This window comes from Delphinapterus leucas, chromosome 1 (assembly GCF_059928025.1).
Source record: "Delphinapterus leucas isolate spDelLeu-1000000601 "Yukka" chromosome 1, BTC_Dleu_Yukka2, whole genome shotgun sequence".
In the NCBI taxonomy this organism is placed as follows: Eukaryota; Metazoa; Chordata; class Mammalia; order Artiodactyla; family Monodontidae; genus Delphinapterus; species Delphinapterus leucas.
In genome coordinates, this window is record NC_143129.1 from 109,751,722 (window position 1) to 109,772,720 (window position 20,999).

General features: G+C 36.1%; 1 protein-coding gene across 1 annotated transcript in view; it reads right to left on the reverse strand.

The window, feature by feature from the left end:
- Positions 1-363: 363 nt before the first annotated feature.
- The window catches only part of BRDT (bromodomain testis associated), a 48,338-nt gene continuing 27,702 nt past the window's right edge, over positions 364-20,999 (reverse strand). The window contains 4 exon segments of the mRNA XM_089919713.1: positions 364-447; positions 8,168-8,342; positions 8,857-9,062; positions 17,870-17,970. Of these exon segments, the coding sequence (XP_089775839.1) occupies positions 364-447; positions 8,168-8,342; positions 8,857-9,062; positions 17,870-17,970 (566 nt within the window).

The window sequence follows — 20,999 nt, forward strand, 5'->3', positions numbered from 1 at the left end:
AAACTCAACAAGAACTATATTTTTGATACCCTTGTATAGTCTTCATATTTTAAACAGGAAGACACCATCTCTTTAGGATTTTCATTGATTAGACAGGGCCTATAATATATAGTAGACTATTTGTAAAATGAATAACATTTGGGAATTTATTCAATTTTTAGGGATCCAGAACTATAAAATTTCCTGTAAATTATGTCATTAAAAAAATGAACATATAGCTATTAAAAAACGTTAAGTGAAAATTGTTTAATCATCTTAGAGCAGTCAAAATACAGTATAAGACTGGTATCTTGGTGTCTGAAAGCAATCATTTTACCATTTGCATTTTAATCTTTTGTATTATTCATTTAAGTTGATGGTTAATTAAAAAACCTAGTCTTAATCAAAGTTGTTTTCAAACATTGTCATAATGTCACTTTGAAGAGTCATATCAATGGTACCAGCCATCTGCAGAAAAGAAGAGAAAATGTAAATGTTACTTAAAAAGTTTATACCTTCATTATGTTACATCTATATGAAAAAATGGTAATGCAACATTTGGAACATACAAAATGAATGCAATTTATTTAACATAATGAGTTTATACATAACTTTTAATATCTGTTCAAATACTACCTGATTTTTGTTAAAATACTGTTCATGTAATAAATAAAAATAAGTTTAAAACTTACAAGAACACAAAGAACAAGTTTAACCTATCTCTCCAATAAAGTTCTCAGTGTTAATATATAAACATGAATTGAGATTACGTGGTTTCATGTATCTCTCCAGCCAACACAGTGCTAGACACATAAAATTATTTTCTGAATGAACCAGTATCTTACCTATGTGAGAGAACTATACTATGTTTAAAGCCAAGGGCTTTCCATGATTTTGCCAATTACTGTGTAACCTAAGGCAAATGATCTAACGAAGTTTATTTTATATACAGATATTTATGAAGAGCAACCAGATTGCATGTATAACACTCAGTACAATGTTGTTTATTAAATGCTAAAAAGCTAAATAAAATAAGCTAAAGTATAGGAAAAGCTAATTAAGACAAAAGAAACAAATGTTTCTTACTATACTCTGAAGCCTTCTCTAAAAGTCCTTGTGATACAAGTTAGACAGTATTTGCCACATCTGAAATGATACCAACTAGGAAAGTTCAAAAAATGTTTTGTTTTGTTTTTTGAAATCAGTGAAGAGTAGCAGCCCAGAGTAGTAGGTAAAAGCACCAGTTTGCAACCAGTTGGTTGACTTCCTGGATGGGAATCAGTGTTCTCTGGCTATGTGGAAGAAGACTTGGAATTATGACTTAGCTACCAAAAGGATATTAAGAAGCTATGTGTGACTCTTAAAAACTATGAAAATTTCTTTAAACATGCCTTAGAGACAAAAGGGTAAATTCTTAGATCTTAGCCCAGGCTATTTTCCTAATGCCAGCTCTTAGGATACCAAATATCTAGCCCAAATAGTTTCTTAAAAGTTCTATTTTAACCCTCCAATGAGAGTTGGATACACTGTCCTAGTTTAAATATCAGTGGTACTCCTAGAAATATCCAAACATACTGCAAAATTCCAAAAATATGTAATGAAACTTGTTTTGTGTAAAAGTACTTTGGGAAATTTGGAGTCAAGATGGCAGAGTAAGAAGACACAGAGTTCATGTCTCCCCACAACTAGGGCACATACCAGACACTGGTGGGGGACCTTGACACCCAAGGGGATGGGAGGAACCCCTGAGTGACCGGGTAGGACGTGGAGGGGAGCGAGTGGGGAGGAGTGGAGACTGGATGGGACTGGCGCCCCTGAGGGGTGGCTGGGAGAGGGGAGGGGTTCCCACGCCTGGAGGGACCCTCAGGAGTTTGGAGGATCAGACTGTACTACAAAGCTACAGTAATCAAGATAATATGGTACTGGCACAAAAACAGAAATATAGATCAATGGTACAGGATAGAAAGCAGAGATAAACCCATGTACATATGGTCACTGAATTTATGACAAAGCAGGCAAGAACATACAATGGAGAAAAGACAGCCTCTTCAATAAGTGGTGCTGGGAAAACTGGACAGCTACATGTAAAAGAATGAAATTAGAACACTCCCTAACACCATACACAAAAATAAACTCCAAATGGATTAAAGACCTAAATGTAAGACCGGACACTATAAAACTCTTAGAGGAAAACACAGGAAGAACACTCTTTGACATAAACCACAGCAAGATCTTTTTTGACCAACCTCCTAGAGTAATGAAAATAAAAAAACAAAAATAAACAAATGGGACCTAATTAAACTTAAAAGCTTTTGCACAGCAAAGGAAACCATAAACAAGATGAAAAGACAACACTCAGAATGGGAGGAAATATTTGCAAATGAAACAACAGACAAAGGATTAATCTCCAAAATACAGAAACAGCTCATGGAGCTCAATATCAAAAAAACAAACAACTCAATCAAAAAATGGGCAGAAAACCTAAATAGATAACTCTCCAAGGAGGACATACAGATGGCCAAGGGGCACATGAAAGGATGCTCAATGTCACTAATTATTAGAGAAATGCAAATCAAAACTACAATGAGGTATCACCTCACGCCAGTCAGAATGGCCATCATCAAAAGATCTACAAACAATAAATGCTGGAGAGGGTGTGGAGAAAAGCGAACCCTCTTACACTGTTGGTAGGAAAGTAAATTGATACACTCACTGTGGAGAACAGTATGGAGGTTCCTTAAAAAACCAAAAATAGAACTACCATATGACACATCAATCCCACTACTGGGCATATACCCTGAGAAAACCATAATTCAAAAGGTTTTGACACATGTACCTCAATGTTCATTGCAGCACTATTTACAATAGCCAGGACATGGAAGCAACCTAAATGTCCAACAACAGATTAATGGATAAAGAAGATGTGGTACATATATGCAATGGAATATTGGTCAGCTGTAATAAAGAATGAAATTGGATCATTTGTAGAGATGTGGACGGACCTAGAGACTGTCATACAGAGTGAAGTAAGCCAGAAAGAGAAAAACAAATATTGTCTATTAATGCATATATGTGGAATCTAGAAAAATGGTACAGATGAACCTACTTGAGGACAGGAATAGAGACACAGAGACTGGATTTGTGGACATGGGGCGGGGGGGGGAGGGGAGGAGGGGGGACTAACTGGGAGATTAGGATTGACATATATACGCTACCATGCGTAAAATAGCTAGTGGGAACCTGCTATAAAGCACAGGAAGCTCAGCTCAGTGCTCTGTGACTTCCTAGATGGGTGGGATGGGGGGGGATGGGAGGGAGGTCCAAGAGGGAGGGGATATAGGTATACATATAGCTCATTCACTTCATTGTACAGCAGAAACTAACAATATTGTAAAGCAATTGTACTCCAATAAAAAAAAAATTTTTAAATAAAAAGTAAAAGTACTTTGGGAGCTCCCCTGGTGGTCAGTGGTTAAGACTCTATGTTCCCAATGCAGGGGGCCCAGGTTCGATCCCTGGTGGGGGAACTAAGATCCCACATACTGCAACTAAGACTGCGAGCTGCAACTACTGAGCCCACATGCCGCAACAAAGACCCAGTGCCGCAACGAAGACCCAGCACAGCCAAAAATGCATAAATGAATTAATTAAAAAAATAAACTAACTTTAAAAAAATGAATAAATAAAAGTACTTTATTTTAGATTCTCTTCCATCTTGACTAAATCTGAACTAGTGGAATACTTATTGATATCTAACTGGTTATTGCCTATACCAATACCTTAGATACCACGATTTAAATATTAAGGCTCTCTGCAGCTGACACCATAACCTGGATATTCCTTTTTTCAGTGGTCCTAATATACACTTCAGCCATTCAAATTTAAGATCAAAAATTGGGTCAAAGGAACTGGCAATAAGCTCTGGTAGGGAGCTTATGCTAGATGCCAAGTTTTTGCAGCTGTTTACAATATGGATCTGTCAAGTAGCAGCAGCATGAGAGTCTGGGTTGTCAAGAATGATAGTAGGTAGCTCCAAAGTCAGGTTTTCAAATGTCAAGCTGCTAGAGGTGGCATTTTTAGTCACATTTCAGTGGGTTCCAGAAAAATGCTTGGGGTTTAGAAGTTATATCAGGTTACCTAGTTGGGTTGTTAGGTGGCAGGTAGGTTGCTGAGATATCACTTGTGGGTGACTGAAGTCAGGCCCTTGTGAGTACCAAAAGGAAAAACTCCTAGGTCACTAGAGAAATACTTCTATTAAAGTACTAATTAAACTTTAATAAAGAACTCCTAAAAAACAAACAAAAAAATAAAACAATATAAAAAATTTGCTGTTTAAATTAATTAAAATTAAATGAAAAATTTAGTTCCTTAGTTGCATTAGCCACATTTCAAGTGCTCAATGCCATATGTGACTAGCAGCTATTATATTTGATTGTATAAAGCACATTCCTGTAATTGTAGAAAGTTCTATAAGACCATATTGCTCTAAAGTAAACTCCACCATATGTTACAACACTGCTAAATGCAATCTGTTTCTGCCTTCATACTATAGATAAGAGGCTGACAAAACTTTTTTATATTATTTCCTAGGAAATTTACTTGTATCATAATCAATATCACAGCCAAAGCCAGTGGATTTTTTCTTCTGGAACTAATGTTTCTGTATGTCCTATGAATTCACATGAGTTTTCCAGGATTACAAAAATATCCAGCACCCAATAAGGTAAAATTTACATCTGGCATCAGTGGTTACCAGGTAAGCAAAGAAGCAGAAAAACACTATCTGTAAAGGAGATCAATCAATCAATCGAAACCAACCTGGAAGTGACATAAATGTCAGAATTAGCAGAGAACCCATTAAACAGTTATGATAACTGTATTCCATTTGTTCAAAAGTTTAATAGAGATACTAAAAACATTAAAAAGACCCAAGTCACCTTCTAGATATGACAACTATAATGTCTGAGATGGGACAACTTCAAGTGGCCTAATACAAAAGTAACTGGAGTCACTAAAAGGATAAAAAGGAGGGGCTTCCCTGGTGGTGCAGTGGTTGAGAATCTGCCTGCCAATGCAGGGGACACGGGTTCAAGCCCTGGTCTGGGAAGATCCCACATGCTGTGGAGCAACTGGGCCCGTGAGCCACAATTACTGAGCCTGAGCGTCTGGAGCCTGTGCTCCTCAATAAGAGAGGCTGCGATAGTGAGAGGCCCGCACACCACGATGAAGAGTGGCCCCCGCTTGCCACACTAGAGAAAGCCCTCGCACAGAAACGAAGACCCAACACAGCCATAAACAAATTTAAAAAAAGGAGAAAAGGGGGAAACAGAAAAAATATGAAGAAATAATGCCCCAAATTTTTCCAAGCTTGATCAAAACTATAAACACATCGCTCCAGTAAGTTCAACAAAGCACAAGAAACATGAAGGAAACAATTAATGAAAACCCAGTGATTAACTTGGAAGCAACCAAGATGTCTGTCAATGGATAAACTGTGGTACATTTATACAATGGGATATTACTCAGCACCTAAAAGATATGAGCTAGCAACCTACAAAGACATAGAGGAAACTTAAATGCATATAACTAAGTTAAAGAAGCCAAGCTGAAAAAGGTATATATACTGTATGATTCCAACTATACAACATTCTGGAAGTGGCTAAACTATGGTAGTAAAAAGATCAGTGGTTGGCAGGGGTTCAGGAGGGAGGGGTGAACAGGAGGAGCACAGCGGACTTTCAGGAAAGGGAGAGTATTCTGATGGTACCATAATGGTTGGTGTATGTCATTATACATTTGTCAAAACCCATAAGAAGCACAACACAAAGAGTGAACCCTGATGTGAACTATGGACTTTCCTTGATAAAATAAGATTGATAATGGTGTGGCAATGTTGGTTCACAGATCGTGTAACAAATGTACTGCACTAAAGCGGGATGTTAATGGTGGGGGAGGTTGTGAATTGGTGGGGCAAAGGGGAGAATATGTGGGAACTCTTTATACTTTCAATTTTGCTGTGAATCTAAAACACTTTAAAAATAAAGTCTATTAATGAAAAACAAAGGCCAAATAAAGATATTTTCATGTACACAACAGCTGAAAGATTTCATCACCAGCTGACCCACACCACAAGAAATGTTAGAAGGAAGTCCTTTTAGGGAAAAGGAAAATTATACCATTTGGAAATCTGGATCTAGACAAATCAATAAAGAGCACTAGAAATGGTAACTACGTAGGTAAATACAAGGGTTTTTAAAAAAATGTCATTTAAAACTTTTAGAGACAATTTGACTGCTTAGACAATGGCCTAATGGCTAGGAGGGGGCGAATGGAAGTACACTATTGCAAGGCTATTACACTAAATGTGAAGTGGTGTGATATAACTTAAGAGAAGACTGTGACAAGCTAAAGTATATATTGTAAACGCTAAAGCAACCACTAAAGTAACAAAACAAAGAGTTATTGATAATAAGCCAATAAAGGAAATAAAATGGAATCATAAAAAACGATTAATCTAAAAGAATGCAGGGAAAAAAAAATAACAAGAACAGAGGACACACATCAAAAAATAGCAAGATGGGGCTTCCTTGGTGGCACAGTGGTTGAGAGTCCGCCTGCTGATGCAGGGGACACGGGTTCATGCCCCAGTCCGGGGAGATCCCACATGCCGCAGAGCAGCTGGGCCTGTGAGCCATGGCCGCTGAGCCTGCACGTCCGGAGCCTGTGATCCACAACGGGAGAGGGCACAACAGTGAGAGGCCCCCGTACCGCAAAAAAAAAAAAAAGCAAGATGATGGACTCGAATGTAACCATATCAATAACCATATTGAATGTAATTGGTTAAACACTCCTATAAAAGACAGAGATTGGATTTTTTTTTTTACGCAAGACTACACTACATATTGCCTGTAAGAAAATAAATTTAAAGCACAGATAAGTTAAAAGTAAAAGGATGGAAAAAATTTTTGCGCCATGCCAACACTAGTCATAAAAAAGGTGAAGTGGTTATATTTCACAGGAAATAATATTACCAGGAGTAAAAAAGATCATTTTGTAATGAAAAGGGGGTCAATTAATCATGAGGATGTAACAATTCTAAATGTCTATGCACCTAATAACAGCTTCAAAATAACATGAAATAAAATTGATAGAATTACAAGGGTAAAAAGACAAACCTATAATTATACCATCGTAGGTGCCAATGTCCTTTCTCAGTATTTGATAGTGCAAACAGGCAGAAAATCAGCAAGAATTTAGTAGACTTGAAAAACATTACCAACCAACTTGCCCTGTTTAATAAATACTCTACCCAGCAGCAGCAGAATACACATTCTTCTCAAGTGCACACAGAATATTTACCAAGGTAGATCATAATCTGGGCCATAAAACAAGTCTTAGTGAATTCAGAAGAATTCAAGACATTGTATGTTCTCTGACCACAATAGAGTTCAATTAGAAATCACTAATTTTCTATTATTTTCACTAGCCAGAAAATTTCCAAATATTTGGAAACTAAATAACACACTTCTAAATAGTCCACAGATAAAAGAATAATCCACCTCAATAAAAAAAAGGAATTAATTCTACTTTTTAAAACATCAGTTTTTAAATATTAAGGACTCCTTAAACACAAGTCTTTTTTTTTTTTGGTTTCCAGTTTTGTTAAGATATAATTGACATATAACTTCTTCATCTAGTGTTCAACTAAATAAACACTGACTAGGGACAGATGGCATATTTTTTAGCCACAATTCATAGGCAGTTTATGGATTTTTCAACAGTAATAACAGGAAGTGATTTTACCTCTGTGCCAGGCATTTTCAGATGTGCTTAATACATGTAAATTCATTTCACCTTTTACCTTTATTATCCATACTTTACAAATAAGGAAATTGAGGCACAGGGAGGTTAAATAAATAGCCCAGGCTCCAACATCTAGTTAATGGAAGAACCAGGATTTGAACTCAAAGTCTAGTAGCCTCCAGGATTGATACTCTATTATTACACTATGCTTGTGTCTTTTGACTATGAAATTTTAATTTTACTCTCTGATTTTAGAACCTGATCCTCACCAAAGAGGTAACTGTCACTGAAGAACCACCCAGAATACATCTTTGAACACGTAAAGACACTGCTCTGTTAAATCTTTCCTTTGTTCATTAGATTTAATAAACTAAAATTCACTTACTGCTTCTCTTCTCCTCCGCTCTTGCTCTTTCTCCCTTGCTAAATTACGGTCTTTGAGAAGCCAGAGTTTGCCTCCATCTTGAGCTTCCAGTGACTGCTGATGTTCTTTCTGCTCTTCTCCAAGACACTTGTTTTGCATTTTATTTGGAAAAGATTCTAGAGTGAAGCCATGGTCCCTTAAAGAAACAGTGAAGTTCAAAGTAGGTTTCAAGCTCCTTAAAAGTTTTTATTATGAAGATACGTTGTTAAATGACAAATATAAAGCAATGTTCTAGATACCCTTTTTTGTATGTTATGACATTATTTTTAGTATTTTTGATGTCAAATTTTACATCGGGCAATCTATGTTAATGAAGAGAAGGTTTTAGAAAACTATGACCAAGGTTTACCATCATCTTCTTACACATAGAATGGAAATATTAAGACATTTCCGGAAAATAATGATGTCTTTATAATTTAGCAATATTGGTATCTTTAATAGCTTCTTCAATCACTTGATTATTTGTATCCCCTTCAAAATAGATACTACTTACCAATTTTTAAAAAATCAATAAAAATTTACTTTTTATAAATATAATTTGCTTTGTGGTCTACTAAATAGCTGAATTATAGACACTTACAAAAACGAAATTTATTTTAAATACATGTCTGTATCTCTCAAAGCCTCCATTAATCCAGTAAATTACAGACCTTTGATTTCCTTGAAATACTTTTGGTTCCTTTGTATTCTGTTCCAGATGTTTCTGTATTAGTTCCTGTGTTCGAGCTCTCACTTCCTTTTCTATCGCTGCTTTTCTAAATTGGTTGAAGAGCTCATCTGATGATTTCACTACCCCTGATGTTTTGACTGGTTTGCCTAAACTTTTCCAAGAATCTGCATTCTTGATCTTTATATCCTAAAACAAATATTTGATTCAGTATATGTCTACAGATGTCAACTAAATTTTGGAAGAAAAGCAATATTTTTTGATATAGTAATAGATCAAAAATAAAGATTCCAAAGGCTTCATAACTTTACTAAACTTAAGTTAAAGGTTACTAAAATAGAAAAAATAGGATAACAGATTAACTAAATTCAACTGTTCATCTAAGATCAAATTAAAATAGCATGCTTGACAATTACTTCAATTTAATATGAAACATATATGTTAAGGGTATGACAATCTGTTAAGAATATAAAAATCCCCATGTCACTGTAATCAAGATATTTATGAACAACAAGGTCCTACTGTATAGCACAGAGAACTATATTCAATATCCTATGATAAACCATAATGGAAAAGAATTTAAAAAAATATATATATATATATATATATATATGTATAACCAAATCACTTTGCTGTGTGGAGTAATTAACACTGTAAATCAACCACACCTCAATAAAAAAAATTAAGTTACAAAACTTAAAAAAAAAAGACATTTATGATCTTATGAGAAAAATAAAGCAAATATACAAGTGATTAATCAGAGGGAAAGTAAGACGATGCCAGAAGAACAGCACAGTGTTTATTGAGAACCCTCTGACATAGCTATGTTTTCCTTTCTTCGGTATGAAGAAAAAAATTAACTGATTGTGATCACTGTTCTTAACTGTGATATGCCAAGGTCTAGATCAGTGCTGCCCAATAGAAATATATATAGTTTAAAATCTTCTAGTACCACAATTTTTTTAAACTAAAACTTTTAATAATATATTTTATTTCACCAAATATACCCAAAGCATTATTATTTCAACATGCAGTCAATATAAAAGACTGAAGATAATTTTATTTATTTATTTATTTACTTACTTACTTACTTATGGCCGTGCTGTGCGGCTTGTGGGATCTTAGTTCCCCGGCCAGGGATTGAACCCAGGCCCTTGACAGTGAAAGCCTGGAGTCCTAACCACTGGACCACCAGGGAATTCCCTATATTTTTGTAATGTCTTCTAAATTGGTGTTTTACATTTATAGCACATCTCAATTCAAATGCTTAACTTTGATTAGAAATCATTGATCTGTAATTAGACTTCATAAAACTTACAGTTGAAAAAGTAGATATGCATAAACAAACTGTTCCAAACATCCTTACACTCTCCAATAACTGAACTGAGTATAAGTTTTTAAATTTAAGTTAATTGTAAGTTCTAAAACTAAGTTTCTCAGTTGCACTAGACATTTCAAGGGCTCAATAACTATATGTGGCTAGTGGCTACCATACTGGACACTGGATATTACATGTCTAGATGGCCCTTCTAATAGTTGTCATATTCTCCAGGATAGTTAATGTTATACCACAAAACAAGTCTTATAAATTTAAGAAGACTGAAATCATATCAAGTGTCTTTCCTTACCACAATGATATGAAACTAGAAATCAATTACAAGAAGAAAACTCGTAAGTTCATAAATATGGAGTTTAAACAACATGCTGCTGAACAACCAATGCGTCAAAGAAGAAATCAAAAGAAGTTAAAAAAAATACCTTGAGACAAATGAAAATGGAAATACAACATACCAAAAGGTATGGGATACAGCAAAAGCAGTCCTAAGAGGGAAGTTCATAGTGATAAATGCCTACATCAAAAAACAAGAACTATCTCATGTAAACCTAATTTACACCTCAAGGAACTAGAAGAAGAACAAATGAAGCCCAGAATTAGAAGAAGGAAGGAAACAATAAAGATCAGAGTAGAAATAAATGAAATAGAGACTATAAAAAGACCACAGAAAAGATCAATGAAAATAAGAACTGGTGTTCTGAAAAGATAAGCAAAACAGACGAACCTTCAGCTAGGCTCACCAAGAAAAAAAAAAGAGGACTCAAATCAATATCAGAAATGAAAGGGAAGGGACTTCCCTGGTGGCACAGTGGTTAAGAATCCACCTGCCAATGCAGGGGACATGGGTTCGAGCCCTGGTTCGGGAAGATCCCACATGCCATGGAACAACTAAGCCGGTGCACCACAACTACTGAGCCTGTGCTCTAGAGCCCACAAGCTGCAACTACTGAGCCTGCGTGCCACAACTACTGAAGCCTGTGTGCCTAGAGCCCATGCTCCGCAACAAGAGAAGCCACCACAATAAGAAGCCCACGCACTGCAACGAAGAGTAGCCCCTGCTCACCGCTACTAGAGAAAGCCTGCAAGCAATGAAGACCAAACTCAGCCAAAATCAATCAATCAATCTAAGAAAAAAAGCAAAAAAAAAAGAAATAAAGAGGAGATATTACAACTGATACCACAGAAATATAAAGGATTGTAAGAGACTACTATCAACAATTATATGGCAACAAACTGGACAGCCTAGAAGAAACTGATAAATTACTAAAAACATACAACTTACCGAAAGTGAGTCATGGAGAAATTGAAAATGTGGACAAATCAATTACTAGTAAGGAGACTGAATCAGTAATCAAAAAATTTCCAAAAAGTCTAGGACTAGATGGCTTCACTGGTAAATTCTACCAAACATTTAAAGAAGAACTAATACCAATCCTTCTCAAACTCTTCCAAAAAATAGAAGAGGAGGGAACATTTCCAAACTTATTTAACTAGGCCAGCATTACCCTGATACCAAAATGAGATAAGGACATCACAAGAAAAGAAAATTACACACTAATATCCTTGATGAACACAGGTGCAAGAATCCCCAACAACATATTAGCAAACCAAATTCAACAATACAGTAAAAGGATGATACACTATGATCAAGTAGGTTTTATTCCAGGGATGCAAGGATAGTTTAACACCTGCAAGTCAAACAACATGATACACCATATTAACAAAATGAAGGATAAAAATATGATCTTAATAGATGCAGAAAAAGCATTTGACAGAATTCAACAGCCATTTATGATAAAAACTCTCAGCAAAGTAGGTATAGAGGGACTATATCCTAGCATATAAAGGCTATATATGACAAGCCCACATCTCATATCATACTCAGTGATGAAAGGCTGAAAGCTCTTCCTCTGAGATCAGGAATAAGACAAGGATGCTCACTCTCACCATTTCTAGTCAACATAGTACTGGAAGTCCCAGCCAGAGCAATCAGGCAAGATAAAGAAATAAAAGCACTCAAATCAGAAAGAAGTAAAACTGTCACTATTTGCAGATGACATGATATTATATATAGAAATCCCTAAAGACTCCATCAAAAACATTAGAATATAGAAATTCAGTAAAGTTGCGGGATACAAAATCAATATGCAAAAATCCACTGTGATTCTATACACTAACAAACTATCAGAAAGACAAATTAAGGAAAAAAATCACATTTACAATTGCATCAAAAAGAATAAAATACCTAGGAATAAACTTAACCAAGGTGAAAGACCTGTACACTGAAAACTATAACAGTGATGAAAGTAATGGAAGAAGATACAGAGAAATGGAAAGATATTCCATGTTCATGTACTGAAAGAATTACTATTGTTAAAACATCCATATTACCCAAAGCAATCTACAGATTCAATGCAATCCCTATCAGAATTCTAATGACATTTTTCACAGAAATAGAACAAACAATCCTAGAATATGTATGGAACCACAAAAGACCCTAACTAGTCAAAGCAATTCCAAGAAAGAACAACAAAGCTGGAGGTATCATGCTTTCTGATTTCAAGCTATATTACAAACTTACAGTAATCAAAACAGTATGGTACTGGCATAAAAACAGACACATAGCACAATGGAAGAGAATAGAGAGCCCAGAAATAAACAAATGCACCTATGGTCAATTAATTTACAATAAAGGAGTGAAGGACTCATTTCATACTTGGGCACGTGTTCTGGTGAGTGAGTAGTCCCTGTGCTGCTGCAGAAGAAGATGGGGAAAGAGGAAATTAAAAGAGCAGTGAAGGAAAATAGTGTGGATAGGCTAGCCTTCATATAGTTTGGCTTGGCCTCAGAGTCTTGTGGGAGAGAGCCAGTAGCCTCATTATTATTTCATTGGAAAATTTAACTTTCTGTTACATTTAAAATAAAGGAAAATGACCTACAAAAACAAACAAACGAAAAGGAGTGAAGGATGTAAAATGGGTAATGGACAGTTTCTTTAACAAATGGTATTGGGAAAACTGACCAACCACATGCAAAATAATTAAACTAGACTATTATCTCATACCATATGTAAAAATCAACTCAAAACGGATTAAAGACTTGAATATAAGACCTAAAGCCATAACTATAACTCCTAGAAGAAAACATAGGTGGTAAGCTCCTTGACATCCATCTTGGTGATAATTTTTTGGATCTGACACCAAAAGCAAAGGCAACAAAAGCAAAAGTGAACAAGTGGAACTACACCAAACTAAAAAACCTTCTGCTTAGCAAAGGCAACCAACAACAAAATGAAAAGGCAACCTACTGAATGGCAGGAAATATTTGAAAATCATATGTCTGATAAGAGATATATATAAAGAACTCAGAAAACTAACTCAACAGCAGGAAAACAAACAAACTGAAAAAAAATGGGCAGAGGACCTGAATAGGCATTTTTCCAAAGAGAACAAACATATGGGCAACAAGTCCATGAAAAGGTACTCAGCATCACTAATCATAAGGGAATATTAATTATAAGGGAAGTGCAAATCAAAACCACAATGAGATATCACCCTCACACCTATAAGAATGGCAATTATCAACTGTTGGCAAGGAAATGGAGGAAAGGAAATCCTTGTACAGTGCTGGTGGGGATTTAAATTGGTATGGCCATTATGGAAAACAGCATAGAGATACCCGAAAAAAAAAAAAAAGTACAACTACCATATTATGCAACAAATCCTACTTCTGAGTATATAGCCAAAGGAAATGAAATCAGGATCTTGAAGAATATCTGCACTCCCACGTTCGTTGCAGCATTACTCATAATAGCCAGGATTTGGAAGTAACACCACGTGTCCATCAATGGATAAACAGAAAAAGGAAATGTGGCATATATACATGATGGAATATTATTCAGCCACAAAAAACCAAGGAAATCGTGGATGGAACTTGAGGGCATTTATTATGCTAAGTGAAATAAGTAGACAGTGAAAGACAAATACCATATGATCTCACTTATATGTGGAATCTAAAAAAACCCCAAGAAACACCACTCCCCCCAAAACCCCCCAAATTTATAGATACAGAGAACAAAGTGATGGCTGCCAGAGGAGGGGGAGTGGGGAGTGGGCGTAATGAGTGAAGAAGGTCAAAAGGTACAACCTTCTAGCTGTAAAATAAGTAAGTCCTGGGGATGCAATGTACAGCATGGTGACTATAGTCAATAATGCTCCATTGTACATTTGAAATGTGCTTAGAGTAGATCTTAAAAGTTCTCATCACAAGAAAAAAATTTTTAACTATGTTGGGAGAGGGAGAGAATAGACTTCCTGTGGTGATCATTTCTCAATATATTAAGTTGTATACCTGAAACTAATAATATATCAGTTATACCTCAATTTAAAAAAAAAGAGTTAGCCTACTTATCTGGGGTAAGGAAAGACGACAATGCAATACCTGAACATCCTCTGTTTAAATTTTTTTGATAAATGTCTCCTTAATAATTATGCTTGATTCCTCTTTTCATATTATTTCCATGAAATATTAGGGAGAAATTTGTCCAGGGTCCCAGGTAAAGCAAAAGAAAATTTATGACAAGACTTTTCCATAAGCCTTTTTAATTTCCATCCTGAAGTAATCTCACCCCTACTGTACACACAAGACCTTCCCCATAGGTCACCCAGTTGTGTTTATGAAGTCTTTCCTGTATGCTGCCAATAAAACCTGTTTTCGTTCTTACCCATGGAATGGGCTAAATACTAGTTCCAGACTTCATTTTTCTACTGAGTTAGTTAAAGAATCTTGCCTTCAGGTAGAGATTTGAAACAGAACAGGTAATACCTGGTAGTATACTTAATAGGAAATAAAGGGAGGATGAAACCCTGGTCTCTGGCTTGATCCTGGAAATGTCTATCTAATTGCAATAAAATTTTGGCAGATCCTAAAACAAGAAAGTTCATAATTGGGTTTGGAGTACAGTACAGTTTTTCAGACATCACAGAGAAGAATAAGAAGACTTTTGACAGACAGAGATGAGGATGGAAAGCATTCCTCACTGAAGAAAGAAAATCATAATTAAAGATATTACTAGATATATCCGGGGAGAAATGAAGAGTTCAATTTCAGTGAATTACAAGGCTTATAGTTAAGACTGAAAGGCTAGATCGGAGTCATAAGGTAAAAGTGTTTAATCTTCACTCTGGAGTCAAAGTTAGAAACTACTGAAGGTTTCATACATATTAGTAATATGATCAGAGCAATACATCAGGAGGAACAGTGTAAGAATGTTAAAAGCAGAATGGATTAGAACAAGGAAGGTTTCAAGTTAGTCTGACCAGTTATAAATATTACAAAGAGCTCAGACTGAAAGCAATGAGGTCTGGTCTCTGAGGCAGAAGTGGAAAAGGAAACATGTTGAAAGTAAAATGCAAAGAATTTAGCAATTCCTTGGCTGTACGGGACTGAGAAATCAAAAATGATTAAAACTCACAGGATGTCAGGTCTAGAACTATATATTTGAGTCATCTGCAGAGAGACTGTAACTGAAATCACCACAGTGGATGTTCAACCAGAGAGAGAAGTAGTAGAAGACCCTGGACTCCTTACCCTATCAAGACTTTGGGAGGGATGCAGCACTTTTAGACATCATTGGTTCCTCTGATAGGACAAATTACAGGAATAAGGGAACAGCTGGATTCTAGGTAAAATTAAGGTACTGCTTCACAACTGGGGTGATTCTCCTTTGCCCAGGGAAGACCTATGGCAATGTCAGCAAAGTTTTTTGTTGTCACGTAGTGGTAAGGGAAAGGGTGTTGCTAGCATCTAGTAGATAGAGGTTAGGGTTCCTGTTAAGCATCCTACAATGTACAGGCCTACTCCCAGCAAAAACTTATCCAGCCCAAAATGTCAATAGTGCTATAGCTGAGAAAGCCTGGTTTAAAATGTAAACAAGTAGTGGAGAAATAAGACAAAAGGAATAATAGAGACTATAGAGATGGCAGGAGAGCTCCACAAAAATCTGTTAAATGAAAGAAAATGAAGAAGAGAGATAGAGAAGTCTTGGCAAGAAGGGATACCTTTTCTTGAGGCAGAGGTAAGTAAGAGACGAACAGCAAAGCTAGAGCTCTGAGTAAAACAACAGAGGTTGGGACCTTGTTGAAATGTTTTATTTTAGTATCAGCTCTTCTTTGGGCAAGATGCTTGAACTGTCTGGACCACAGTTTGTTCATAAAGACTAATTCTCAAAGATCTGTTCTAGCACCAAAATTCTGTAGCCTTTTTTTTTTTTTCAGTAAGTGGTAATAACACTCCTGATAGTGAGTGAGCAATGGCAGGAAATAATGTCAAGGATGGAAACAGTTTAAAATCAAGGAAAAAAAAAAAAAAAGAATGGAAACGGTTTGTTGTGAAGAGAACAAGCCACACAATCCCATTCCTCCTCAAGCTTTCAACATTTTAGTTCTTACTATATGCTAGACATTAGAAATCAACAGAGAGTAGACTTATGTCACTTTTACCTTTAACACAAACTTCAATGGTATGACGTATACTTGATGTTTTGCTGCTTATTTTTGCTGTAATCTCTTTGCCCTTTTGAAAATTTTCTTACTGTTTTTAAAATTTATTTTGGGTCAGTCAAAATTACAGTTTTGTTAAATGAGAAACAAAGATTTTAGTACACAGTAAACCAAATATTTGAGAAACTCTGCTGCTTTATTCTTTGCATCCTAAAGGGGACAGATGACACTTCCAATGTTTAAACAAAAAACAATAACAATAAAAAATTTATGCTGGATATCAGGAGAGGCACTTTTTTAAAAAAATGTATTGTTTTTTTATTTTCCCCCTTGGCCACACTGCTTGTAGGATCTTAGCTCCCCGACTGGGGATTGAACCCGCACCCTCGGCAATGAAAGCAAGGAGTCCTAACCACTGGACCAGCAAGGAATTCCCAGGAAAGGTACTTTTTAAATGGTTCTTATCAATAACAAAACACCCATATTAAACACAGGTCATCTTTGATGATAATAATTATTAGCAGAGCAGTATGTAAGAAAGTCAAAGATTCTAAGAATAAGAAAAAACAAGGGCCAAAGCAATATGCTCCTCATGGTGAAATGTCAGATATTCCTAAGTGTGCCCAAGCAGTAAGATTTGTTCTCTGAAGTACTTACAAGGAAAAAAGAAAGGAAAGAATGGAAGGAAGGGAGGGAGAGAAAAAAGAGGGGATATGTGAATTCATAGTCCATTCATAGTCCATTTCTGACAGTTACTAGATTCAAATGTCTAGAATAGTACCTGGTGTATCTAATGTATCCCAAACATCTAGAATACTTGTTGAAAGACTGATCAATGTGTGGTTTGAGATTAAGTGCACCAAAGACTCCATGAGGAAATCACCTACAACAGATTCTAAAAGATAGTTTTATAACATGTTTTAAAATCAGGATAGCTGGCAAATACCAGCATTATAGAATTATTTAATTTACAATTAAACACAAATATGGGGACTGAAGGTAGAGGGTGGGAAAGAGTGTTGCTCACAGGTTAACTTTTTTTTTTAATAAGTAGGCAAAAATTAGGCTTAGAGATCCAAAATTCATTCAAATTAGGGCTTAAAATACCTCCATGCCATTTCTATATTCAATTTTAAGAGAAAAAATAACTTTACTCTTACCTTTTGCACTGGAACTTGACATTCTGATTCTAATACCACTGTGTCATTATCACCGGAAGGATGCATCACAGTTAGGCCATTCAAGCGTTGTTCAGGATTATCTGATGCACACATTTTTAGAATAGTATAGTCAAGTTATTTCATCTTGATTCTCCAGAATTTGACATTTCCACCACCACCACCCCCCCCGCCAGGTCAGAAACTATGAAAATAAAATAACTAGTTTTTTTACGCTTAATTTTGGAGTATTCTTAGTTGGAGAATTGTAATACTGTAAAATAAACATTTTCACTTGAAATTTTACCTCCTTTATTTCTTCTCATTTTCTTCTTCTTCTTTTTTTTTTTTTTTTTTGTCAGCATAAAGTATAGCTGACATTGTGGCTCACCTACCAAGACCTATTTTAGCTTTCCCCATGGTATAGCAGTCTTTCAGCTTGTAAACTGACCTCAGCTCCAGAGATGGGTCTTCATTGGCCAAGCTAATTATGGTAATCCTACCCCCCACACCAGTGAATCATTTAGAAAAGAGGAGGCCTAAGCCACTGTAGGGCTTCTAAGGAAAGATGCTTCCTGGTAGCCAAATTGAGAACAAAGAAAATACAAAGAATTGAAGAACGAAGATACCAGACACCTAAACTGCCCACACAATCCTGTTGACTGTAAAGCTTTCATACAGATATTTCATTTATTACAGGTGAAAATAATTTCAGAAATAGAGCTTGAGCCTTTGTCAAACATGTCTAAATGACTGACCTACTTCTGGACTACAATATGTATGATAACAAAATTCCTTGTGTAAGCCAGTTTGGAGCTGAATTTTCTGCATTTGTGACCAAAAGCATCCTGGTGTATGAAATTTAATTAGGTCATTTCTGTTTCAGGTCTCTCCAGCTCTTGTCTATAGGTACTAACTAGTAGCAAAAGGACAGAGGAGAAAAATGAAAACTTGAGTTGCTATCTTTTTGTTAATTGGCTCAAGCTCATAAAATCCTGGCCACTTAGAGTTATAGGAACTTACATTTAAGCTTCTATCACCCATCAATTCCTCTGATTCTCTGGCTAAATCACACTAGTTGAATGTGAGGCTTGAAGAAGGGAGGAACACTAAAGGATAGGAGTGAGCACAGGAGGGTGAGACAAAACAGTCAGTGGACGGATGAATGAAGGAACAAAGTTTAAATTTGTGTGTTCCTATGTGGCCCAATGCACCTATTTTCTCAGTTCAACAGGTAATGGAAAAATAGGGAGAAAAAGTCTAAGTACAGAACTACATCCCCTCTCTGCCTGGGATCAGATATTATTTAAGAAGTAGAAAGAGTATACATGTCAAGAGAAGTATATTCTAAACGGCTCAGTTTGTTGACTCTAAGTTAGTAAGTGGTGACAGTGCCATTATCAAGAACTAAAGAGGAAAGATTTAAATGTAGGAATTAAAAGGGGGAAATTCAGTTTTGACATGCTGTATTTGACATGCCTATGTGCTGTTTAAGGTATTCAGTAGAGTTGTATAAACATGCCTGGGGCTTGGATGCTTGAGTTGTAAAAATGAGACTAGAAGTCATAAGACTCCAAGAAGATCATCCAGGAAGGATGTATAGATTGCTGCCTTCCAACCTTTTACATGCCATAGTAAGTAGAAAATGATCAATGTATGGCATACCTGGGTAAATGGGAGGTCTGCTCCAAGCCTATTGCTATGAGAGTTGAGGGGGAGGTCCTAGCTCAGTAAGCCTATGCGTTGGAATACGGCTAGAAAAGCCTGGAGTAAAGTAGAAAGAGGCTTAAGGATATAACTCAGAGTATTATCAACATTAAAGGTAGGCAGATAAAGTAGGTGTCTGTAAAGAACGTTCAGAGATGGGATGATCAAGAGAAGAGTGTCACAGAAGCCAAGGGAAGTGTGTCAAGGGACCGACTCTCTGAAAAACATTTTCATATGGATGCCCTCTGGCACCTCAAAACACTACAAAACGCATCTTTCCTCAGACATCTGTTCTTCATCTGTGTTCCAGGTCAACCTGGACCAGTATCCAGCCACTATCCTCTGAGCCACCAAAGCTTATACACCCCTTTGTTATTAAAACCCAGCATATATTCATCTTTTGCAGACCTGCTTACTCCACTCTTGTGATTTCTTTCAACTATACCTTTTTCTTTCTTTCCATCACTTAGTTTTTTTGTACTACTGCAACAGCCCAGTTGGTCTTTTCCTCCTCTGGTCTCTGTTCCCCATCTCTCCAACTGACCTACACAATACTGGCAGAGTAATTACACTGAAGCACACTCCGTTCAAAAAATCTTCATTGGCTCCCCACTGACTATACTATTATAATTAAGTCCAAAAGTCCCTAGGTATTGAGGTTCTTTATGATCTGATCCTGATCTACCTTCCCAAATTTATTTCCCTGTATTCCTATTTATTCAAGCAAAGCTTTAATCACATTGAATTACTGGTCACCTAAATACACTCATTCGTGTTGTTCCCTCTATCCAAAATGCCTTTTGATCCTACTATACATCAATACACATCTTTCAAAGAGGTCAGGTAATTCTGCCTTCCTCATCTCCTTAAATTTCATTTTGGGTTCTTTTAGGGCACATAATTTTTACTTTATTTTAATTAAAAAAACTTATATACACATACACACACACACATATCCACAGACATATTCATTTATTTGGTGTCTTAGTTGCAGCAGGTGGGCTCCTTAGTTGTGGCATGTGAACTCTTAGTTGCAGCATGCATGTGGGATCTAGTTCCCTGACCAGGGATCGAACCCGGGCCTCCTGCATTGGGAGCACAGAGTCTTATCCACTGCGCCACCAGGGAAGTCCCTATTTTTACTTTATATACCAGTTGTTTACTTCTCCTACTAGATGGCAAACTCCTTGATTTACCTTCTCATTTGCCATGTTAATTCACATTGATGTGACAGCATAAGTTTTTTTAAAAAAATTTCTTAATGCAACTGAGTGAAGATATTTTAAAGAGCTCTGGAAGGATCAATTATAAAGTTTAGTAATCCTTCATGACTAAAAACTTCAACTTATTTTAAGGAAAAAAAATTAGACATCCTCCAGTTCATGTGGATATGATGGCAGAGGTTTTGAAGAAAACTGATAATACT